Below are 26,283 nucleotides of genomic sequence, written 5' to 3' on the forward strand. Positions count from 1 at the left end.
TAATCTGCGATTTGCTGATGACATTGCCTTGCTAAGCAACTCGGGGGATGAACTGCAAATAATGATTGATTACCTAGACAGGAAAAGTAGAAAGGTAGGCTTCAAAATCAATATGCAGAAGACAAAGGTAATGTTCAACAGCCTCGGAATGGAACAGCAGTTTACATTAGGTAGCGAAGTACTGATATTAAGCGAATATGTCTACTTAGGGCAGGTAGTAACCGCAGATCCGGACCATGAAAAAGAAATAATAAGATTGGGATGGAGCGCATTTGGCAAGCACTCGCAGATTATGACCAGCAGCTTACCGGTATTGCTCAAGAAGAAAGTATACAACAGTTGCACATTACCTGTACTCACCTATGGGGCTGAAACGTGGAGGCTAACCAAGAGGGTTCTACTTAAGGTGAGGACAACTCAGAAGGCTATGGAACGAAAAATGGAGGGGTAACATTAATAGATAGCAAGCGTGCAGAGTGGGTCAGAGAAATAACTTAAGTTACCGACATTCTAGGGGAAATTAAGAAGAAATGGACATGGGCAGGACATGTGCGAAGAGAGGATAACCGATGGTCGCTTAGGGTAACAAACTGGATTCCAAGGGAAGGAAAGCGTAGTAGGGGGCGGCAGAAAGTTAGGTGGGCGGATGAGGTTAAGAAGTTCGCAGGGGTCAAGTGGATGCATCTAGCACAGAACCGGGTTAAGTGGAGAAATATGGGAAAGGCCTTCACCCTGCAGTGGGTAGAGTCAGGCTGATGATGATGATGACATATTTATCCATGCCTAATTAACATAAGTGCACGCATTGGTCGAATATGCCCAGCTGGTATATTTGTACGCGCTAATTCAACAGCCGCCATAACTATTTCAACAGCACAACGAATATGCCCTTTGTATAAGGCCAATACCTGCCAGTTGGAACAACTCATGCGTACCATTAATGGCTACACAGTATGAAAGATTGGTTTGTTTGTGGGGTTTAACACCCCAAAGCAACTCAGGCTATGAGAGACGCCGTAGTGGAGAACTCCGGAAATTTCGACCACCTGGGGCTCTTTAATGTGCGCTGACATCGCACAGCACACGGGCGTCTTGCTTTTCGCCTCCACCGAAAAGCTGCCGCCGAGGCCGGGATTCGATCTCGCGTCTTTGGGAACAGTAGAGCTCTGTAACCACTGCGCCACCCCGGCGGGATACAGTATGAAAGAGGCACAGAACAGAGACAAGAGGCACAGTTCGCAGGTCGAGCCAACATTTCGACAAGTGGACTTGGCTTCGTTTGTAAAATAATAAAAAATACCAGAATACAATACAAAGTAACATAACAGTGAATTAACAATATGCATCTTAGAAAAGCAATAAATGTTGCCTGTAGGACCCAATTTAATTTGTCCCGGCGACGACCTCAGAGTACCATGATGCGACCAAACCATTTATTTATTTTTTATTTATTTATTCAAATACCCTAAAGGCCCGGGCGGGCATTACATAGGGGGGGGGGGGGCGGAAAGTGGGACAACAGTACAAACAATGCATCCAAAATTGCGATAAGTATACAGTGGTTAACAATATAGCCAGGCGCAAAATGTTGAAAAGCTAATGCTTCAAACACTCAAATAAAGATACAGATGGCACCTAACATTCACGTTTTTCGAAGAGCAGCGCTTTAATACGAACATAAAAAAGAAATGCAAAGATGAAGGTTACAGCTCGAAGTGATTTTTTAGTCCGGTTACAAACGTTTCATAATCACTGGAAGATGCAATGGTGGCAGGCAGCAGATTCCATTGACGGATGGCGAGGAGGAGAGGCGAGTGAAAGAACAGATTGGTTCGAGCAAAGATGGGTTGCACTTTCAGTTGGTGATCAATGCGTGGGAATACATGATGAGCCGGCGTGATATGATACAACGCAAAGGAAGAATTACTATAATATAATTTGAAGAAAAAGGACAGTAAGGAAAACATTCTCCGTCTTTCAAGAAGAGGTAAGTTGAGGGCTGTTTTTATTTCAGTTATACTTGCTGATCGCGAATAGTTTTTAGATATGAAATGGGCGGTTTTATTTTGCAGAGACTCCAATTTTGTTACTAGGTATGCTTGATGAGGGTTCCAAATTAAAGAGGCGTACTCCAATTTAGAGCGCACTAATGTGGTGTATGCTAATAGCTTTGTGTCTGGATTAGCTAATCGCAGGTTGCGTCTGAGGAAGCCGAGTGTTTTGGAAGCCTTATTGATGACCGTATCTAAGTGACAGTTCCATGAAAGGTCTGATGCTAAATGTACACCTAAATACTTTATGATGGGTACCGATTCAATACGCACGTTGTTCAAAGTGTAATGGAATGGTTCGGTGTTAGATGTTGTGGTAAATCTGACAAGTTTTGTTTTTGAGGTGTTAATTTCCATTTGCCATTGTGTGCACCAATTGTTGATCTTATCAATGTCTGATTGTAAATGAGTACAGTCTGAAAGATCAGTTATCTGTCTGTATACCACACAATCATCAGCAAATAATCTCACCGTGGAATTTAGGTTATTACTGATATCATTTATATAAACTAAGAACAAGATAGGTCCGAGTACAGACCCTTGCGGCACTCCAGATTTAACGGGGGAGTGGGAGGAAGAATGGCTGTTAACAAATACTGATTGATAGCGATTAGCCAAAAAACTCCTTATCCAACAAATAACCTTATAATTTACGTTTAAATTTTCAAGCTTCTTTATTAGACGTATGTGTGGGACTTTGTCGAATGCTTTGGCGAAATCTATAAATACGGCGTCTATTTTAGAGTGCACATGAACAGCATGATGAAGGTCAGTAACTAATTCAAACAGTTGTGTTTCGCAAGACCTACCATGTAGGAAGCCGTGCTGATTGGGAAAAAAGAAGTTATGCTTCACCAGATGACCCATTATGGCGGAGGAGATTATGTGTTCTAGCAATATGCAGCTTATATTGGTTAAAGAAATTGGTCTGTAATTTGATGGCAGAGAGGCATCACCAGATTTGAAAATGGGTATGACACGCGCAATTTTCCAATCGTATGGTACGCAACCCGTATCAATGGATTGCTGAAAAATAGCAGCTAAGATGGAGCATATTGCAGGTTTCGCTATTTTTAGTAATTTAGGACATATGTTATCGAGGCCGGGTGCAGAGTTAGCAGGGAGGCGGTCTATGGCAGAGGATACACCTTCTGCTGTGACAGTTATGTCGGGCATGCTTTCTTGTAGCTCTGGAAATTGCAGGTCAGTAGGTAAAGGGCTCTCATCAGTGAAAACTGAGCAGAAAAATTGGTTGAATTCCTCTGCTACTTCAGGGGAGGTAAGGAGCTTTCCTTCTTTAGTTATTGACACTGAGGTGTTTGTACCATAGTTTGGATGAACAACGCGCCAAAATTTTTGAGGATTGTTCTTTAACAGACGTGAAATGTCACTGTTATAGAACTTGTTCTTTGCGATTTCGATTTCAGTTTTGCACTGTTGGGCATGTGTACGATACTGATTCCAATCGTGCTCAGATGCTGACTTTTTAGCTTTCGCGTACAACCTTTTCTTTTTGTTTATACATCTTTTGACGCTCCTTGTGAACCATGTGCTCTCTGTAGATGTGGTGATGGTGACCTTAGGTACGTACTTATCTTTTAGCAAAGATAGTTTATCCCGAATAAGAGACCAGTTTTCATTCGCGTCCCGCGAATTGAAGGAGCTGAAAGTTATATCATAATGACAGGGGTTCTGATTCTGCAGCCTTTCCGCGCAATACATACCTGTATATGGATGACAACGAGGTTTTCGCCTGCGGCCAATAAATGATTTATAACTGATTTTTTTTCTCACTAGTTTTAGTTTCAGATTCAGGGGCCAGCTTTCCACAACACTTGGGGCTCGTTCAAAATGGCCCAAGCTCCATGGCAAAGAGCTGTGTATTGCGCCGTCATCGAAAATAGGGCAAGGATATTTTGAGCCTGAAGTGCTCCTCAAGGTGTGCAAGATAATCGTCCAGATTCAGCAGCTTCACAGCTCCTATTCTTCCTGATTAAATTCTAGCTGCTGAGCGAACTTTATTGCCCCAGCCCAGGCAAAGAAGCCAGGAAAAGGCCACCAAGTACTCTGTCGAGATCTTTAGTACAGTGGGACTGCAGTTCACACTAGCGCTGGCGACAAAAGAAGGAACGGAGCCCCCCTGCACCAAAAGTGCAACTGTTCAGACTTCATGCGATGCAGTTAACATTGCCATTCTCACTTCAAATTGCATTGACAAGCTTGTCGTAAGCGTGTACCACCTTAATGACCGACTAATTTCAAAAGGTGTGAACTTGACCTCCATGAAGCACAAGGAACTCTGTAGCAGCGGAAATGCCGGAGTTAGTCTGGCACCACGCAAGCTAGTCTGAGTGGTCAAATTGCTGAGGCCAACCTGAGGCAACCCAAGCGGCAAGCCTATGATCGGCCCGCGCTCGGCCCTTGCAATATGGCTGACTAAATCTCATCGGGTCGACCATGGCCGCCCAATGGCCGAGCTACTGTGGCCGAATTGGTCGGCGTTCAGTCGGGTGCCCGAGCTTCGTTGAAGGCCGACTTATGCCCATCCTGGTACATGGCCAACCATAGGCAGTCATTCGGCCGGGCACCGAATGCCAGTCAGTCGGCTGACGACCTGCTGTCGATCATCGACCATAGATCGGCGTCAGCCAATTCTGCATTTAAAAGTGGCAGTAACACAAGTGTCAGAAATCGGACTGCAAGACATTGATGCAGAAAGCCTGGAGTGCTGACTCATAGAGCAGAACTGTCTGGTCCAGTTGCATAATACCGGCAGTTGAGCCTTCTGAACAGTTTACAATAGTGCTAACATGACAGATGTGTACGATGGCGCTTTTGTGTTTTTTTCTCTTCTAATTAGAAGCAAACGATGCCAGCTGTTGCAAGTTTATGACACACTGAGCAAAATGTTGGTTGTGAAAAGAATAAGGCTAAAATATAGTAGCCACATTCACAGGACAAATGCAACTGAATGGTTTATTTACAACATTCCATAAAACAAATTATGTGTAGCACATAATTCAGCAGTTATTGGTGTTTAAAACATGGATACTGAACGTTCCGACATGAACCTCCCCACTGATGCTAGTGGCGAATCGAACTCGAACCCAACAATAGCGAGTACACTTTCGCTGGATTAGAATTCTATTGGCAGTATATGGTTTTTTCCTTCCATGCTGTAGGGTGCTGAACTACTGTGCTCAAGGATGCGGGATCGAACCCTGGCTGTGGCGGCCGCTTTTCGATGGAGGCTAAAAGCAAGGCGCCAATATGCTGTGTGATCATAGGCACATTAAAGAACCACAGGTGGTCGAAATTTCCGGAGCCCTCCACAACGGCATCTCTCAGCCTGTGTCGCTTTGGGACGTTATGTGCAGGGTGTCGAACCGCAACCGGAACCGAGCCCAAATTCTCGTGCGCAACTGAACGAAACCCGAATTTTTGCCGCCATCTTGGAACTGAACCCGTAGTGCAGCAAATCGAACAGTTTCCAGCCAGTTCGCAGTACAGTCCCGACACCCTTTTGCTGGCAACTTATCTTCATTATTTTTTATTTTATCGGTGCTTGTAAGCGCTATTCTCGCTTAATTCCAAAGCGTCACTACACACCGCGAACATCACAACCGAGTTGAAAAATCGTCCCTTGCAAGAAGATGACAAGAGAAAAATTGCTACATGCATATCACTAATATCTGCTGTCGAGCCATCGTGTCATTTCGAACACGGGCGGCCGCTGCACTGCGCAATGTTGTGGGCATGGAGAAAGTTACCTTATATATATATATATATATATATATATATATATTGTCACGTACGAGGAGATTGAGGATATCAAGAATATCAAGGGGTTAGCTCCGATACAACAGCGGTGAGCAGCACAGACGCAAAACCCACAAGCGACACTTCGTCGTCCTTCACTCAGTCATGCGCCACCTGGCAATGCTAGGTGGCATTATTCCCCCTTCCGAAAAAAAAAATGGAAAAAAAAAGTGAAGACGGGTGGTGAGAACGGTGTGCAAAGTAAGAGAGTCGTCACAGGAGGTGGCCGTGCGTTATCGTTGGTAGTACGGCTTCAGCCGCACAATGTGCACAATGTCCGAGCTGGTCTTTCGACGTTTTGAAATTGCGGCGCCGTCTGGAATAACTTCATAACTGAGATCACTCACACGGCGCAACACTTTGTACGGCCCGAAGTAGCGGGAAAGGAGTTTCTCTGACAAGCCTGGACGGCGAACTGGTGTCCACACCCAGACTTGGTCCCCAGGTTTGTAGTGAACCTGGCGGTGCCGGAGGTTGTAGCGGTGCGCGTCAGAGGTCTGCTGCCGCCCGATGTGCACACGGGCAAGCTGGCGGGCTTCCTCAGCGCGGATGGCATACTGCTGGGCACCTGGCGGAAGCTGGTCATCATCTGGGCACGGAAGCATGGAATCGAGCATGCTCTGAACTTCACGCCCGTACACAAGTCGAAATGGTGTGAAGCGCGTTGTTTCCTGTTGGGCTGTATTATACGCAAATGTGACGTACGGCAGCACCTCTTCCCAGGTCTTGTGCTGCACATCGACGTACATTGACAGCATGTCCGCAATCGTCTTATTTAACCTTTCGGTGAGACCATTGCTCTGCGGATGGTACACTGTGGTCTTGTGATGCGTCGTGTAACTCAATTCAAATATGTGGTCGATGAGCTCCGAAGTGAAAGCTGTGCCTCTGTCGGTAATGACATACGAAAGGGCGCCATGCCGCAAGACTATGTTATGCATGAAAAACTCGGCTACTTCAGAAGCTGTGGCATGAGGGATTGCCTTTGTCTCAGCGTATCTGGTCAGGTAGTCAGTAGCGACTACTATCCATTTGTTTCCCGTCTGCGACAAAGGGAAAGGGCCAAGGAGGTCCATGCCGATTTGGTCGAACGGAATACGTGGTGCTCTAACGGGCTTGAGAAATCCGGCAGGCTTCAGAGGCGGTGTTTTACGGCGCTGGCATTCGCGACAGCTTCTTACATAGCGTTTAACAGTTGCGGAAAGTCCTGGCCAGTAATACATGTTGCGGACGCGAGCAAGCGTCCGTGAGTAACCCAAATGACCAGACGTCGGTTCGTCGTGGCAAGCAAGTAGAATATCCGCACGGAGCTCGCATGGTACTACCAGAAGGTAAGCTCTTTCTTGGCCTTGGGAGTTTCTTTTATACAAGACGCCTTGCTACATACAGAATGAACCAATGTGCCGAGATAGGCGTCGAGGGAGCGACGTAGCACGCCCTTCCAGATAATCAATGAACGGAAGGATGTCTGGATCAGCTCTTTGTCGATCCCTGAGCTCAGATGCGCTGAGAGCTCCTAGAAAGCCGTTGTCGCCATCGGTTGCAGCATCGTCAGTGTCAACGGGGGCTCGTGACAGCGCGTCAGCGTCTTCGTGTTTGCGGCCTGACTTATAAACAATAGTTATGTCAAATTCCTGAAGTCGTAAACTCCAGCGTGCAAGTCGTCCCGATGGGTCTCGCAGATTTGCCAGCCAGCACAAACAATGATGGTCCGTGACGACTTTAAATGGTCGGCCGTAAAAATAGGGGCGAAACTTCATAGTGGCCCACACGACCGCCAGGCATTCCTTTTCCGAGGTAGAGTAGTTCGTTTCGGCGCGAGAGAGTGTGCGGCTAGCATAGGCTATTACTCGCTCAATCCCGTCTTGATGCTGAACAAGGACCGCACCAAGACCGATACTACTGGCGTCAGTGTGCACCTCTGTGTCAGCCGCTTCATCGAAGTGCGCCAGAACAGGGGATGTTTGAAGGCGCTCGCGAAGCAAAGAGAAGGCCGTCTGCTGCTCAGAGTTCCACACAAAGGCGGTGTCCTTCCTTGTGAGGCGCGTTAGAGGTTCCGCAATTTGAGAGAAGTCCGCAATGAACCGCCGATAATATGCGCACAGGCCGAGAAAGCGCTGAACAGCCCTCTTGTTAGCTGGAACGGGAAACCGTGCGACGGCAGCAGTCTTTTCGGGATCCGGGCGCACCCCATCGGCGCTCACAACATGGCCAAGGAACTTGAGTTCTGTATACCCGAAGTGGCATTTCTCGGGCTTCAGCGTGAGATCAGCAGAACGGAGCGCTTCCAGTACAGCTCGAAGGCGTTCGAGGTGTTGGTCAAATGTTTCGGAAAAAACAACTACGTTGTCCAAGTACACAAGACAGATCTGCCACTTGAGGCCAGTGAGGACGGTGTCCATCATCCTTTGGAATGTAGCTGGGGCAGAGTACAATCCAAATGGGAGTACTTTGAATTCATATAGGCCATCTGGAGTGACAAATGCGGTTTTTTCTCGGTCTCTTTCGTCTACTTGGATTTGCCAATAGCCGCTTTTCAAATCAATAGATGAAAAATACTTCGCACGTCGCAATCTGTCCAGTGAGTCATCGATGCGCGGCAACGGGTATACATCTTTCTTTGTCACATTATTTAATTTCCGATAGTCGACGCAAAATCGAAGAGTGCCGTCTTTCTTCTTGACCAGGACTACTGGTGAAGACCACTGGCTTTGTGAAGGCTGCACAACACCATCATCCAGCATCTCCTGAACCTGCGTCTGGATCACTTCTCGTTATTTGGCAGACACACGATAAGGCTGCTGTCGTATAGGGCGAACGTCTTCATAAGTAATGATGCGATGTTGTGTGATGGGCGTTTGACGAACCTTCGAGGAAGAAGCAAAACAGTGCTTGAAGTCCAGCAACAGTAGCTCTAAGGCCCGCCGTTTCTCCTTCGACAAGTGGCAGTTAATGTCGATGTTGTCAAGAGATGGCTCATTAGTTTCGACTGCCGTGGATGTAAAACAGACCGGATCGTGCGTAACAGGGTCAGCGAAAGCGATAGCAGTACCCGGAAACAAGTGCCGGTGCTCATTAGAAAAATTTGTGACAAGGAGTGCAGCCCGGCCATTGTGAAGCGACAATAAACTTCGAGCAGCGCAGATGCCTTGAGCAAGCAGGAGTGAATGGTTCGCTTCCGCTACAGCATCGCCGGCACGGAAATCGTCACAGGTAACTTCCACAAGAACACTGCTTCGCGGCGGCAGCGAGACGCTCTCGGCGGAAACGCGAAGTGCGGCATTGCAAGGACTGCTACTATCTCGTTCGGCAGATTGTCCCATCGAAAATGTGACGCGTCTATTTCGCAGGTCGATAACTGCTCCGTATTCTCGCAGAGTCAATGCCGAGGATAAGGTCACGGGAACAGTCACTCAAAACGACGCAACTAACGACGAACGTATATCTGTTAATCTGAATACGAGCCGTGCACATCCCCTTTGGGGTAACTATATGACCGCCGGCGGTTCGAAGGTACACACCTGGCCAAGCAGTGAGCACCTTCCTCAAAACAGTCGCCATGCGACCACTCAAAATCGAATAATCCGCACCGGTGTCCACTAATGCATTGACTGGAGTACGACCGTCTAAAATAACAGGAATGTCCAGAGAAACGCTTTTGGCTTCCCTAGGGGACGGTACCAGCAGCTCGCGGTCGGATCGAAGCGGCGACGACGGGAGGTCTTCAACGCAGCGACTACCAGCGGCCTCGCCCCCGAAGGTCGCTGTTTTCAGTTTTCCCGACCAGGGCTAGACGAGCGGCCTTGCCCCTCTCGCGAGGAACCTTGGGTGGATGTCAATGAGCGCCTTGGTGAAGGGGAGCGGGACTGACGCTGCGAACGAGATGAACGCTGTTCCGCCAGATACTCTTCAATAACTCGGGGTCGCTGACCAAACCGGGGAGGAGGCGCGTCGATGCGGAAGCCGTGAAGACCGAGGCCTCGATAAGGACAATCCCGGTAAAGATGGCCTGGTTCACCGCAGTGGAAGCAGAGTGGACGGCGGTCAGGCGTGCGCCAAATGTCGGCTTTGCGTCGGGGCAGGGGACGTTCGTCGAAGTACTGCACTGGTTGCACTGAGGGCAGCGGAACTGTAGGCGGCGCGGGAATGGGTGGTGGTGAAGGCGGAGCCTGACTCTGCAGAACTTCCGCATATGTGGGACGATTTTCGGTCCCCGACAGCAATGGTGGGCTCGTAACTATAGGCGAAAGAGTACTCTTGAGTGCCTGACGTACCTCCTCTTGCACTATAGCAGAAATGGAAGCTGGCGATTGCTGCATGGGGTTCCAGAACTTTCTCAGTTCTTCGCGCACGACACTGCGAATTAGTTCACGCAAAGCATCAGGATGCCGCTCGGAAGATGCAAATGACTCCGCAGTTGTGCCAGTATGGAGAGGTCGGTTATAAGCCGCGGCACGTTGTTGGAGCACCCTTTCCATTGGGGCGGCCTCCGCAAGGAATCCATTTACAGTCGACGGTGGGTTGCGCACAAGGCCTGCGAACAGTTGCTCTTTCAAACCCTGCATCAAGTGCCTGACCTTTTTGTCCTCGGACATGGCGGGATCCGCTCGCCTGAAAAGGCGCATCATGTCCGACGTACGCTTGGACACTCTCATTGGGCATCTGGATGCGGGAGTGAATGGCACGTTCTGCATGTTCGCGACGATCCGCGCTAGTGTAGGCCTCGAGCAGTTGACGACGGAATTCCCGCCACGATGTTAACATTTGCTCTCGGTTCTCGAACCAGATCCGGGCGCCATCCTCAAGGCTAAAGTAGACGTTCCTTAGTTTGGCAGTATCGTCCCACTGGTTAAAAGCAGCGACACGCTCAAACTGAAGGAACCAGTCCTCCACATCCTCAAAGAGGTCACCATGAAAAGACTTCGGTACCCGAGGGGCCTGCAAGGTGTAGTTACAGGCCGGTGCGACGCCCGTTACCTGCTGAGCAGGAGCACTACATGTCATGGCGGCGGGTGATGGCTGAAACTCCGGAGGCAGTCCCTGGAGCCGTCGACTTCAGCGATGCACGGGGGTGTCCAATGGCACAGGGCTGGCGCGACGGCTTTCAGATGGAGACTCTTGCATAGGTGATCTTACCCAGCAGCTCCACCAGAATATCACGTACGAGGAGATTGAGGATATCAAGAATATCAAGGGGTTAGCTCCGATACAACAGCGGTGAGCAGCACAGACGCAAAACCCACAAGCGACACTTCGTCGTCCTTCACTCAGTCATGCGCCACCTGGCAACGCTAGGTGGCAATATATATATATATATATATATATATATATATATATGCAGAGGTGGGCAAATGCCCTCATTTTGGCCTTTCCCCCCTCGCCTTCAATTTCCAATCGGCAGCCCTCCCTCACACTCACTTAAAAAAATTTATTCACCCTCCATCTGCCCTCAGCCTCACATAAAAAGAATGCTGGTCCTCACTCACCTTCACCCTCATCTAATTTGCCCTCCCTCACCCTCAACCTCATGCCCAGCAGTTTTAATATTTGTTTTTTTTTCATTATTTTCGATCTCTAACAACGTTACAGTGAGTCAAAGTAGGCGAAAACTATTATGTGCGTCTGTTTTCGGCAGTGTCAAGCCGCGTTGATCACTTAGCAATCCGAATTTCTCGAAGCTATCAATGGACTTAAATGACGAGGCTGCGTTCCTGCTGTCGCGTATCACTGGCAAGAGCCATCTGGTACTTGTTCCGACAGTTGCTGAGAATAAGATATGCACTGCACAAGGAAACCAGAGGCTGTGAAAAGTACACAGAACAATTCTGGCAGTGCCTTAAGCATGCCAATCAAAGGCGAAACTTCGAGGAGGACGGAAAATAACCACTGCCATAGTTTACCGAGCAAACCTGCCCACCGGTTCACACGCCATGTGTTTAAGGAGTGATGAAATACGTTTACACAGTGCATGAGGAAGGAGGAGGTTCTAACTTCTAACCAGCCGCAGACGGAAGGCATGAGGCGTATACGGCATATTAGACAACAGAACAATAATCTAATTCAAGTAGCAGAAAAACGCTATCACACAGAAGCGTAAATTTCGAGCGAATCAGGGGGTTATGACCTTCGATCGCTTCGCAGAGGGGGTTGGGATGGGGGGCATAGCATGCTAGCCCGGGGCCGTGTGCGACAATTTCAGACATATACATGCAGTGTCATTTGGGAAACGCAGCGTAAAAATGCGGTTGTTAGGACACAGCGCCGCAGGTGCCACCGACGATGTGACCCGGTCGCATCCCGCCTTCCTCCAAGAACAAACCGAAAACGAAAAGTGAAACACGTCACTCTGTGGCGCTTCTGGTTTTCACGAACGCTGCCTCAGTGTTGCGTAAAATCGTTTTTTTTTCAATTTCAATTAAAGTTATACGAGAACAGGACGACAAAGCGCCTAACTAGAGCAGTACGATGTGCAAAGTAAACAGGCCAAAATTTCATGCATAAGGTTTGATTATGCTTCCTGAATTGTGTGCTTAAATCTAGGATCACTTATGAAAAAAGCAGTGCTTATAGAACGGGAACAGAAGAGCAACACATGCGCCAACTAGCCGGAATCAGCACTCTGCATCAATTCGCCTAAGTACACATCTCAGATGATCTGCTTCATTTCGGACAGAACCCGCATATGCAAAAGCCGGAAAACGGATTGTCTGCACTGTGAAGGCAAGAGCGGCAAAAGTATGAAACTCACCTGGAACCTGCATGAAGTCGTACACAGCTCTCACTTGGACCGCGCATTTCCCATTAATATCCGAGGACACTGCCACAATGGAAACTTATTCGCGCACATAGTACACGGACGTCCTTGAGCATATAGAATTTGCAACAGCGCACCAAAGCGTTGTTTCAATAAGCATCAACAACTTGAGTGGTCCGATCTAAAGGACACAGCAACACACACTGAAGTGCTTCCCCAGCCGTTCCTGCCGTTCGCTGTTTCTTTTCTTTTGGGGGGGGGGAGGCTGAGCTGAAGGAACACCCTTTCTTTGGACAAAGAGCGGGAAAGGAACGCACGGTGGTGGACGCGTGTGTACCCTTCCGAGAGCAATTCTGCCACGGCCATCCATGTCTCCACCCGGTGCCTCCGGGAGATCTGATAAGACCAGCCACAGCCGCCTCTTGAGCCCAGCCGTGGACCAGCGTGCGTGGTCTGCCCACTGCTCGGATATTTTTTTTTTGAACAGCTTTCCTAATGACAGCTGGTCTCGCTATGGTGGGAGTCAAGCACCTGTCGTCGGCACATTGCCACAGTGTGCAAAGCCAGGCGCACACTGATTGTTTTGTGCGTTATATGTCGCCCTCCCAAGCGGTCTTCAAACGAAGCGCCGCCAATCAAAGCTCTCGAGTGTGCAGGCTGAGGTGTGCCCCGGCTAACAACGTTCCGGCTTACAGCCTTGTAGAACACGGTAGCCCGCCGAATAGAACATCTTCCCGCAGCTTAGTACGAGCAGTGGCGTTTGTTGCTTCGTTTTTAGTTTGCAACACACACATGATGTATGCGTGTGTTTGGCACAAGACAGAAAAAGTAGCAGGCATCTCGCTGATCATTCCACTGCTTCACACGATAAGCGATCAACCGCTTGCAAAACAACACGGGAAATCCGTGGAAGAGAGGAGGCCTCTTTCCTTCCACAGAAATGGCTAAGCCTAGCACATACCATGACTACGCGAAATTGGGTTTACTTTTATCTCAGCTGCCTGCTTTATTAATATTGAGTCAGTCTTAGAGTGAATGTGGGGTGTTGAAGCTGGGAGGTAGTGTTGCGCGTTCGAGAGCAGGTATCACGCAAACCTTCTAAGCCTTCTTCCCTGAAGTCTTCCTGTTCTTCAGACCTGGCAGACATTTTAGCAGTATGCGAGACAGGTGCTCTCTGGTGCGACCCTAGCCTTAGCGGCATGCATAAAGGTACTTCATTTCAGCTGGTCATCTTTATGTTAACCAAATGTAGGGACACTTATTAATGTAGGGACACTTATTAAAACGTTCTCATAAAGTCCGAAGGTACAATTACAGCCAGTTTTAATCAAACCCAACAAATTTGCCTGCGTGGTTTTGGGGCAGTGGGTCTTACTTCAAGTCTAAGTGTCCTGGAGGGCTGGACTTTGACGTCCACCCTCTCATCTCTTAGGTCAAAAACACTCAGTGCGGACTTCTATAACCGAATGTGAACTGATGTTTTGTAGCTTTCCTCGAATCTAAACCCTGCTTTGCGTCAGTTGAAACTTCCAGTTCAGCGGTTGCCCTATTCTGCAGCATTAGACCTACATCACTTATTCGCTTTATATCGTGACGTACCAAGCACAGGAAACCATGCTTTGGATAAGAAGTTGTTGAAAGCCGACATAAACGTGGTCCACCCCTACAGTGAAGCTGATCTTGGCAAATTGAGTAATGGCAAAATAAGAAGACTGGCACGTCGCCGTACGTGCTACTCCTTAAGTTATCGGATAAGGTGACGGAGGCTTCAACTGCTAACACAAGTGGTGAATTCCATCTTAATGTAGTATGCTTCGTATACTTTTCTGCTGAGTTCGAAAGCGAACTTCTTCAAGATTGTCGTTTCACAGAATCGAGGCGCACGCCTTTGGAACAGAACCACGACAGTGACGACAAAGACGGCCAGTTCCCCACCAACCCGCCAGTGCGTCTACTCCTGCGTGGAGCCCTGAAGTGGGACGTTTCTGCAGCATCCAATTTGTTCTGTGTAGCTTCTCACACGGGACATCGGTATATGGTAAACGACGGCACTCTCCCTCGGGACGAACCTGCCTAAGTGTTTGATACTGCATCCTTAGCTGCTTGTGCTTTCCTTGCACCATATTGCACAAGCCAGCCAGTTTTTCGGGTAGGGATGACTACTAGGACGTCACCTATCTGAGCCACATTTTTTAGGCGGTGGGAGATTTGATAGTAATGTGGAATGACAACGGATCTTGTACCTTGCGCTTCTTCAGCGCAGCGGTGCTGCTCTACATCCCTAGCATCCCTGGCATGGTCCTCTAAAACAGAGGTGACCACCTCAGAGGGAAATCCTGCACTGGTCAGTGTTTGCAGCCAGACATCCACGCTATACGTGTCATTTCACGTAGGCAGGATTTGTCAAGAGTGGCATGCAGGTAGTTTTTAGCAATGCTCTTCTTAGGAACCATGAACTGAGCTAATTGGTGGCTTAAAATACCTTCTTTTTTATAGCGAGGCTGATACCTCCAGCACACTTTGATTTTGCAAACAGCAACACATGTATCTAAGAACTGCAAGCACCCTTGCACACCCAACCCGAAAGCGCGTTTGACAAAGAATTAAGCCCTGTTCAGCATTGTCATACCCCCCTCATGCGTTATACCCCTGTCAAGCGCGCAAAAAAGTGCACTCTACCGCTGCTAAACAGCGTAACATAAGTGCACTTGCCAAAGTGTGCACTCAGGTCGGAATGCGTTCGCAAAACAGACTTCGAGGACTGAGCGCGTAGCCTCGCCGTCAGAAATTTCTTCGTCACAAATGTATTATGTAATAGGATATGTTTACAAGTTGATTTTACGTGATTTGTACATATTTTCATTTGATGAAATGTTTTATAATAGCGACGGGCAAAATATCATGACAAAAACGTGATGTAACCGCGTACGCAACTTCCACATTATGAGTGGTGCGCCACTGCGGCTACGCCATTTACAGTTAGGGGGCGGTTGTTATTGTTCATGGCGTTCGTTGATAAGGGGTCTATGAATCATGGCCCGGTGTCAAATTTTAAGCATTTTTTAAATGTTGTACTACTTTAAACAGCAGTTCCCTGAACTTCGCTCTTGGAGGTTCCAATTTCTTTTTCAAAACATGTTTTTCAGTTGCTAGTTTCGTACCAACGAGTGCTTATATGAGTGCACTTCGCTTTCCCGTTTAGCACTGCGTAGCGTAGTCTCTTTCAAGCTGCGAAGGCATTCCGCGGAAGTGCACTTTAACTTGTACGCTTGACTGGGGTATTAGTCTGTGACAACATATGGCCTTACGATCGTCGGGCATTCCGATGCATTAAACTTATTCTGCATACAGAGTAGATGCTAAAATCAAAGAATAATAAAGAACCTTACTCCGGTACAGGACGTCAACAGGTTAGCACGAAATGAGAACACTCTATAGACTTTGGATACTGGAACTGAAACAACTCTTGTGCGAAATGTTGCTGAATGCTCACACGCTGTAGCTATTACTTTCAAATCGATGTTATGGTAAAACCCATCTCAAGAAAATTGTGTTAAGAAGATAGAAAAAGTAAAGCTTAATGCTATAGAAATTGCAGAAAAAAACAACGCGCGGTAATTACGAGCCGCACATATAATGCACGATTTGACAATTTTGCTAATTCGCAACAAAGCGAAAAATGATAAAATAAATAAGAAAATACTTCTTGTTTCTGCAAACACATGACAACGATTGCAACGGATATTGAACTGCGGTTTATTTTATTGCAGCTATTACCAGCACAAATTCACTGCTGTTTGTATATTTTCCTTTGGTTTTGTTGCGAATTGTAATTTACACAACTTATGAAAGTTTTATGTAAAACCTTGCTAACCAAACAGTCAAGTAACACTGTCGAGAAACACTTCGCGTGCGTCGGCTACTCATGCAAGCTATCTGGACGAGGAAAAAAAGCATGTGGCAGGATCCCAGCAGATAAGATCACCCTAACTCAGTCTTTTGTGTTCAATGTTTCTCTGCGCGTCCGCTCTATTTTAGACGCGCTTTTTTTTCGGGGCGTGCTTTTTCCTAAATGGCAAAGAAACGTTAGCAGTTAGAAACAGTGGTCCTGTGTATTTTGCCGGTCCCGTCGTGTACTGTGAGGCTGGAAACAGCGCCATCGCTCTCGGTGACTCCCTGCAGCTTCCTAGGGCCGTTTTTAGACTTTGCTTCACCAAGAGCGCCGGGGCAATTTTGTGGCTTTCGTTCCTGCTTCTTCTATAGCTGCAGCGCCTGTGCCCCGTTACATTACATCTGTTTTCTATACAACACATACCTAGTGGAGGAGAAAGTGTGTTGTCACTCATGCCTTTTGGGTTGCCGCGCGTTTTTTCTTACTGCAGAAACTACGCCTTTTGTTGAACATTTGCCCTCGCCCCTCAAACTGTATCTTTCCCTCCCTCACCCTCCCTTCACCATCTCTGCCCTCACTCACCCTCGTCCACGCAAATTTTTCAGCGCCAATTCACCCTCGCCCTCACCTCACCGATTCAGATCCTCACGAGGTGAGGGTGAGGACGTCCTCATGAGGGTTCACCCTCGTGAGGATGCCCATGTCTATATATACATACATATATAATATTGTTACGGGTACGTACTTAATGTAACAGCACTGCGATGGGCTGAAGTCGACGCCGAGACTTCAGTAGCCGTGCAGTGTCCACTCTGTCAGCGTCGTTCTCTTTCTCAACGCTTTGTCGCGCCCGTGTTCCTCGGTCGTCGTCTTCGTCAGTGAGCACATCACTTTGGTCCCGCGTTTCCAGGTAACACTACCCCCCTCGGCAAAAGGCAACGTCCCGGTGCGTATTAGGCGTGCGATGTGGAGGGGGAGTAATATGGCTTTAGGCGGGCGACATGTACGATTTCGGAAGTGGGTGTAGCAGTCGGTGACCATGGGAGGGACGGGGCTCGAACTGTGGTGTTCCACGCACAGTTCCACGGTGTGGCTACAGGGGACGCCCAAGTTGGCAACCTCTTGACGAACGACGGCTTGAATTAGGGATATCGTCGCTAGGTTGCTGTCCAAGGAGGGCGGGTTGGATGCAGCAGGAGCGAGCGCTTCCAGTTCATGACGCACGATGCGTGTCACATTTTCAGTGTTGGAAGGTTGCCTTAGGGTCGGCAGATCCTCGCACGTGGAGGTAGGGGCAGTGTTGGGGAGCCGATCGAAGCGATGTGCAATGCGTCTGTGTCTGGCCTGCTCGAAATGTCGACAAACCTGCAAAACGGAGTCAACCGTAGCACAGTCCCGACAGAGTAGAAGATTCAAGGCATCGTCGGCTATGCCTTTGAGAATGTGCCCCACCTTATCAGGTTCTGGCATGTCTTTATCAACTTTTCGGCAGAGGGCCAGAACGTCTTGTATATACGTAATATAAGGCTCGGTAGATGTCTGGGCACGTTTGACGAGGTCCCTCTTGGCGGCGAGTTGACGGCCAACCGGTTTTCCGAACAGGTCACGGAGTTTTTGTTTGCAAATATCCCAGGAGGGTATTTCTGCTTCATGCGTTTCGAACCAAACGCGTGCCGTGCCAGTAAGGTAGAAGATGACATTGGCCAGCATCAGCGTGGCGTCCCACCTGTTGTGCTGGCTAACACGCTCATAAAGGGAAAGCCAGTCCTCGACATCGACCTCATCTGTACCGCAGAATGGGCCAGGGTCACGGGGGTGGGCTACGACGACACTTGGAGTTGCGGAGGTAGATGGAGCCACGTCGGTTGTCATCGTGACGGTTCCGAGGTGACGGCCACTGCGGAGATCCAGCGTCAGATTGTGTCGAACCCGCGACCTCCACCAAGATGTTACGGGGACGTACTTAATGTAACTGCACTGCGATGGGCTGAACTCGACGCCGAGACTTCAGTAGCCGTGCAGTGTCCACTCTGTCAGCGTCATTCTCTTTCTCAACGCTTTGTCGTGCCCGTGTTCCTCGGCCGTCGTCTTCGTCAGTGAGCACATCACTTTGGTCCCGCGTTTCCAGGTAACAATATGGGTGTGTTCAAATCAGAGTGGTAATTGAGGTCCCATGACCTGTTTTGTTTTTTGAGTGAAATTGATATTTGGTGGCCAAATCTCTCGACAAAACGGAATGAGCCTTAATTTTGCTAAATACAATGTATTTTCATTGGAAAAATCATATCACTACAGGTGGGAAACGCCGTTTTTGTCATTTCAAAAACTTGCAAATTTAGAGACCTGCTGCTTCCGCACTAAGATTTTGTCATCTATTATTTTTTACTCACCAAACCTATGCAACTTTTGATTTTATAAAAATTATTAGAAACCCGTTTTGTTGTTGCAGTTGATTTAGTAAAGAATCGGAAACATTGTTTTAGAGGCGGCGCACTGCAAAAATGTTGATTTTCAACTTACATAATGGCATGATGCCTTGAACTGTTTGCATTAAAATTTTCTCCTTGTTATGCACGTTATGTGCTTTCATTTCAGACAAAATTTGCTGCTCTAGATTTTTGATCTGCTTTCCACAACGCATAAAAATCGCCTGAAATTCGAAAACAACAAAAAAGGGGCAATGTTGACCCCAATTAAAAGAAACAACATCTTCGATTTCATTAAAATCACTCTTAATAATTTTCAATACCGCAAAAATACTTCGCACCAAAAGTGTCGCATTACATTGTTTAAAATTATAAAAATAAATATAAAGCCTAGCGCTTGTGCTGAAAATTATCAGTATTCAGCCCTATATACATCCTGGCACGACTCAATGAAGTGTTGCCACTGAAAATTTTTGCCTATATTATCCAGGCCTTGTTCTTTATTTCTTGTAAAATTTGAAACTCTAGAGTTTGTTTTTCTCTATAGTATTACGAAATAGGCCAAAATTCAAGAATTAAAAGAATGTAGAACTGATTTTAATTTAAAAATACACCAACTTCGATTTTCATCGAAATCTCCTTACACAGATTTTACAAAATATTAGGCACCAAAAGGTATTGTATTAGGTAAACTAAATATATAAAAATTAATTGAAAACTGCACGCATGTTTTAATCTATAAGTGCTTATGGCTTCCCCATAAGGATAGGCATCAAAACTTCAATTTGTTACTGGCTAGATTTAGCTACATTTTATTTTATGATATATCCAATGCTTTCCCAATGCTTATGAAGTCTTTGTATGCTTGTTGGCAGGGTTAAAGATAGCTTAAAATGGAATGGCTGTAAGCTAAGGTTAACCCTGGATGGTCTAGACATGGGATGGGAGAGGGCAGATGCCATGCGATGAGATGTGATGGCCTTAAAAACTCGAGCTCACATGAGCCGTGAGCAAACTTGTCGTTTGCGACCAGGCTGTACTGTTGCTGGCATACGAAGAGGTCACGCTGATGATGATCGTGATCTTTACCGCTTTCACTCCCACCTTCCTCCGTTCCCTTAAAGCGCAGTTGAGGTGTCCGTGAGGAAGTGTGACAGGTAAAGTGCCTCTCCTTTCCTATAAACCAATTCTATATTGACTGGTGTCACGAAATCGGCGCACATTTTCGTTGAGTCAGCTTGGTGCGAAGGAAGCGCACGCGTGGCGCCGCGCAGAGTTCCAGAAGATTGGAGAAACGTGTCTTTCCGAGCCTGCAGCCTTGCGGGCGTCGGCGTCATCCCTTCCTCATAACTCGGCGATGACGATGACTCACCCGGATGGAGAAGCAACCGGATTTCCCAGAAGATTCGGCCGAAGCTGACCAATGGCGACGCGCGTCTTGGCGGGAGGAGGAGAGTAGGTTTGGAGAGCGAGTTACGTGTATTTGCGCATTGGTCTTGGCGCGTTGCAGCAGACAGACGCAGCGTGCCTTATTGAGGTCGCATCGCTTCAGCAAAGTTAGCTAGCTAGCCATTGTTAGAGCCAGTGTCGCAGCGAGTGATCACGTGCTATGGCCCGGCTCCCGGAGTCACCCCGCCTCTCGGCAAGTCCACTGACCTGTGAGGGAGCGGCGCACGTCTACAGGTCAGCCACATCGTCATTCTCCAGACATCGGTCTTCAACAGTGCCCGGTGAACAATTTGGTATTTGTTCTCACTCCTTGTGTATTGTTCATAGTTCTAAAGCCTCTGTGTTAAGTCTCCTTAGCTGCACGCATTGCATTGCCTTTCTGTGAACCTCTTGCCTGTGTATTCTTCTTAGTGCGAATTTCTTGGTATCATCTCTAGCTGTGTAAAAGTTTGTTTTGTTCCTTAACTATGATTCGACCTTTACTCTGGCTTTAACAGGCAAAAGCTTGGCATCAAACGGCCATCCCCTTGTCTCACTACAGGTAGCTGACTTCCGGTTGAGCTTGCCACGTAAGTCGAGGGCATCTTCTTTTGAGACCGGAGCAGCAGCCCCACACACTCCAAGGATGCCTGGGAGTGTGTGTACCAATAGTGGCGCATCGTTAATACGATTAACGGTTGGCAGTTATTCGGATGTCCGCGACGCGGAGCACATGTCGGAAAGGTTTACGAAAAAGTCGTTCACAGTTTAGTAGCAGGGCCATAGCGAGAGGTGCCGCACAAAGGCAGTTGTGTCGGGTTCACCGAGCAGTGCTATGTATTAGGATTTCAGCAGTTCAGAATCAAGATGAATAAAAAGAGATGGGAACGGAAGAGTTCTCAAGCGAAGGGGAACGGAAGGGTTCTCACCGAGATGCTTCGTGGAGACAAACAGTGATGCACTTGTAATCGGAATGGGGGCGCCCCCAAGAAGGTATAAAAAAGTAAGAAAAAGACGTGAATTGCGTTTGGTTGATACTGGTGCTAACGAACTCGAAGAACACCGCATCAAGGCCAAAAGAAATAGGACAGGAGTCGCAAGTTTAACTGGAATGCTCACAGAAGCACAAGCAAGGAGAGAAGCGAGAAATGCGCCCGTAAGAGAAGCTCAAAAGGGAGTAGGAAAAGGAGCAGGATGCGTGAGAGAAAGAAAAGTCCGAGCTTCGTGAGAAAGAGAACTGGCGATCGAAAGTGTTCGAGAGCAACCGATTTGTTCCAAGTAGGAGATGCAAGCCGAGTGTGGAAATATAGGCGAAAGAATGCCTTGAGGTAATATGAGCATGTATGTATCAGTATTGTCGATTTGTGATGTTTTGAAGTGTGTGTTGACACTTGTAAAAAGTTTATGTGTGGGACTATTCTGCTGCTGATGTGCATACTTTGAGATTTCTAGTTGCAGTTTGTATGTGTGCCTTTCCCCATGAAGTTTGTGAGCGCATGAATGTGCCACGATGTTCGTGTGTTTGAGAATATTGTCCGACAACATTATTTTGAGGAGCGGCAGTGTCCCGAAATCGGCGCAAATTTTTGTTGAGACAGCTTGCTTGGTTGTAACAGACAGACGTGGCGTGCCCTTTTTATTGAGGTCGTGTCGCTTTGGCAACGGTAGCCAGTGTTGCAGCGAGTCATCACGTGCTACGACTCGGCTTCTGGGTAAACCCGCTGTTCGGCAAGTGCACTGATATGCGAGGGAGCGACGCACGTCTACAGGGCGGCTATGTCGTGACTCTCCAGGCGACGGTCTGCGACAATGCGCGGTGAACAATTTGGTGTTTATTTGTTCTGACTCGTCTATTGTTCATACTTGTAAAGCTTCTGTGTTTGTTGAAAGCCTCTTTAGTTGAATACATTGCATTGCCTTTCTGTGAACCTCTTGCCTGTGTATTCTTATTAAGGTGAATTCTCCTGTATCGTCTCTTGCTGTATATAAAGGTTGGTTTGTTCGTTAACTCTGACTCCGACCCTTTATCTGGCTTGAACCGGCGAAAGCTGGGCACCAGACGGCCACCCCTTCTGTCACTACGGGCAGCTGACTTCCGGCTCAGCTTGCAATGCAAAACGAGGGCATCTCCTGTGAGACCGGAACAGCTCCCCCCCACACACATACAAGTGGAAATGAGCGCATTGTTGCCAGGTCCAGGCTGTAGACTCTGTGAAGGTGTTTAAAATGGGTCTTTAATTAGACATTTGCGACCCAAAATAAAAGAAGAGGGCCCCAGGTTTTTAAGACATAGCGGGCTCCCCGTGCACCCGTTCTCGTCCCCTGCTGGAGAACCTTTTCCTTGCTGATGGACGCCCTCTATACAACGTGGTCATGCGACCCATCCGCGGTACCAGGAAGAGATGTTTCTTAGGTGGCCAAGCCGGGGCTACCCCCGAGTTCCAATGCCAGAGTTCCATGCACAGAGAATAGGAGCGTAACAGACTCCTCCCCGATGAAGTCCTTCGCCGAGGCTGTGTCTTCAGATGCAGGGTCGGGAGAAGGCGAACACAAGGCACAACCCTCGCACTCGCGGAAACACACATTCGCGGAAACCTTTGGTTGGTGATGCCGAAGCGACGAACGACCGCCAGACGTCATTTACTGAAACTGCTCCCTGCTGGTTCTCACTGACCAAGTATTCGCTATCAGGATGCTGTTTTACCGGGTGGCCTCTGGCTGAAGCGCCTTTGTTTCGCGGCCTTCTTTTATGCAGTTTCGCGCGAAATGCCCTGACTCTTTGCAGTTATATCACGCCAATGGCCTCTTTTTTCAAGTTCTGCCGAATAAATAATACTAGTATCCTTACTTCCACTCTCATCGGCTCTGCGTGAAGTATCAGGGCGCTGTGAAACATGGTCTTTAATGCGGGGTTCTACAAGAAGATTCTGCAGTTCTCGAGAGGTGAGTTTCTGTCCTCTGGTACTCGTTTCTCAAATATTGCCAAGCCTTAGCCGGCCTGAAGCTGTAGCTTGCCACGTACTCATCAGCAAGCTGCGCTGCTTTCTCGACGGACAGACCCTCTCGCCTGTCCCGGACCTACAAACGCAAGTTTTTAGGCAAGGTCATAAAATTGTTCAAGGCAAGTTCAAATCCTTTAGCTCTTTGAAATCTGCCTTTGAGAATTTTACCCAATGTTTTAAGTTGTCACTCGATGTGCAGGAAAATTGCAAGAAGCTTTAATTTTGTTTTTTTAGATGTCCGAAATTCACCCGGAACACTCCTGTTGATATCCTGTACTTCGTGAGCAGGTTGAACCTCATCAGATCATAGTCACCCGCTTCGCTTGTACTGAAGAGTGCTACGACCTGTGAAGGTTCTCCGGGGAGCAATGCCATCAACTTTTACGGCCACATGTTGCGGCTAATTGAGTGGCTCTCGCACATCCTCTCAAAACTGAGGAGATAGAGAGCGACGACATCGCCAACTTTGAACGGTTGAAGCAAGTCTGCCATCTTTATGGTACCTCCCTGAGGTGTGGCGACACTTTCATCGCGGTATATTCTTGCCCGCTCGAGCCTTGACTTTTCGATCTCGAGCTCAATCCTTTTGCTCTCTCTTAGCTTCCAACTCAGCCTCCCTCCTTTCCATCTGCTCCTCTCGCTAATCAGCTTTCTCTTATTCAATTCGGCATATATTTTCCCAATCATCATTTTGCTCGTCCTCTTCAAAGCCCACCTCTTCAATAGCGAGGCGAAGTTCTGTATTTCTTTTACTTTGGCTTACCTCTAAACCAAGTTCAGCTGCCAACAGCAGCAGTTTATCTGTAGTTAACATCTTAATGTCCATGGTTTATGGGAACCGACTACAAAGTCTTCGATATAATCACATACCCAGTGGTGATTAATGAATGTCCTCGAACAGAACGCGGTTCTAACTCATATGGCAATACGTAGTCACTCCAGCACTCATCCAACAGAGTCTGCAAGGGCCGCTGTGCCTCCCACGAGCTGCCAAGTCCGGCGATCACAGATCGTCGAGGTTGCCCTTGAGCGGTTGCTTTCACGCCTTTACGTTGCGCTGCGACGAAGGTGACTCCCTGAGCCACGTAGTGGAGTTCCGTTGATCCCGGATCGTCGAAGACGCTCTCTCGTCAGCAGTTGTCCAACGGCCTTGTCCTGATCCCGCCGCTGCCAACCAGATTGTTGCGAGGTATCGGCTGCAGACTCCGTCAAGCGGTTGAAAACGGGTCTTTAAATAGACAATTGCAATTCAAAAGAAAAGAGGGCCCCAGGCCCTTAAGAGGTAGAGCGCTCCCCGTGCAGCCATTTTCGTCTGCTGCTGGAGAACTACTACTTCCTCGCTGCACAATGCGGTTAGGAAGCGATGGTTCTTTGGTGGCCGAGCCGGGGCCACCCCCGAGTTTCAATGCCGGTGTTCTATGCACAGAAGTTTGGAACGTAACAGCACCAATAGTCGTTAATAAGCTATAAATATTAACAGGTGACAACTAAAATGACAACCTCTAGACGCGCAACGAAATCTTTTAAGGTTTGCCCTCCAGTCGCACTGACTGGTTCTGTCCACTGTTCAAAACCAAGGAAGTGCAGTTTTTATAAGAACTTTAGAGCAAGTGCAGAATCATGTAAGGTACATTTGTGGACACATTGGTAAGAGTAGCTTAACCTTGTGATGCGTCGCAAAATATGGTTTTGAATATTTTTTCTTTAGTCCCTATGCTATGTTAACTGCCGTAGCATTGATATGGGTTTCTATCAATAGCACAAAAAACAGTCGTCCGGGGTGCGGATCTGATGTTATGATGTTTCGTAGGGAATCTTCCTAGATACTCATCTCGTGTGAACCGTCGTTCAAGCAACGAAAGCAGCAAATCCTTTCGGGATTTCTTGAACTCTACACTCGAAATTACGAATACTTTTTCAACACTCAGGATGACCTATTTTCAGCTGCAACAAAGCCACACCCTCTCGTCCACGCTTGCCAGGAAAGGCGGAAAATAAATGAAAAGGAATCGTAATGTGCCCATAGAGTAAAAAATTGTAAGAAATGTTTCAATTTGTGCTGGCATGTCCTACTGTTCCTTTTTTCTTGTGCAGCAGGGATGGGATTAATTCCCCGATGGGCGAATCTGACAACCAGACATTTCGCCGAAAGGTAGGAAAACGCGGCCTTTGTATTTAAAATTCTATTTGATAGTCTAACGCCTGCGAATGGTACAAAGGAGAGGCTGGGGGCATCACGTCCTTTGCAGCTTTTACTGATTTACGCTCTTGTCAGAGTATATGACTGCTAATCGCTCCTCACGTCTGCTTTGACGCTGATTTTTGCTGTTAAGATTTAGTGTAATCCATTCTTTATGCAGTGTATTGAATGTGTATATTTCATCAAACGATCGTTAAATACGCCTGCTAGGGAGGTTCTGGATGAGTGTCGTCGTTACCGATCTTAAGTGAGCTCAAACTCGATAGACGTAAGCCGCGTTTTCCCGAACCTGCCCTATTTGCGCCACATGGGAAAGCGAGTTATTTTACAAAAAACATGCCGCATGTCTTCACAGGAAAGGAGATGAAAGGAATTCCAGAACCTTTTTATTGGTACCTATCCAGTTAGGAAAGAGTGCCTCCAGCTGCACCTTCGTGGACTGACTGGGTTAATCCGTGTTGAACGTCTCGCGCTTTTTTCCTCAGGGAATAAATATTTTCGAGAAATTGTAGCTGGCGTTTTTTCGGCGAATGAATGTGTCAAACTTCTGTGGTTGAAAGGTGGTTTCGGCTTTTTTTAACGCGAAATGTGCACGTACCAGTAATTGAGTGGCACATGATAGATCTTGAAGTTGTAGTTGTAGAATAAATTGCTGTCATTAAAACGGTTTGCATTGGGTTTCCACGCTGTATATTGAGCCAGAGGGTGGGA

General features: G+C 47.6%; 1 protein-coding gene across 1 annotated transcript; it reads right to left on the minus strand.

Annotated features, from left to right (window-relative positions):
* Window positions 1–1,517: 1,517 nt before the first annotated feature.
* Window positions 1,518–2,550, minus strand: LOC146182678 (uncharacterized). Its single transcript, XM_084608253.1, has one exon. It carries the CDS (start codon window positions 2,406–2,408, stop codon window positions 1,704–1,706), a length of 705 nt encoding a protein of 234 aa, XP_084464379.1. The 5' UTR covers window positions 2,409–2,550; the 3' UTR covers window positions 1,518–1,703.
* Between the last annotated feature and the right edge of the window lie 23,733 nt (window positions 2,551–26,283).

This window comes from Amblyomma maculatum, chromosome 7 (genome assembly GCF_055883805.1).
Source record: "Amblyomma maculatum isolate TAMU_Amacu chromosome 7, ASM5588380v1, whole genome shotgun sequence".
NCBI lineage: Eukaryota > Metazoa > Arthropoda > Arachnida > Ixodida > Ixodidae > Amblyomma > Amblyomma maculatum.

Coding starts and splice junctions, on each gene's coding strand:
- LOC146182678 (XM_084608253.1), bottom strand. CDS start 2,408: ATGGAAATTAACACCTCAAAAACAAAACTTGTCAGATTTACCACAACA.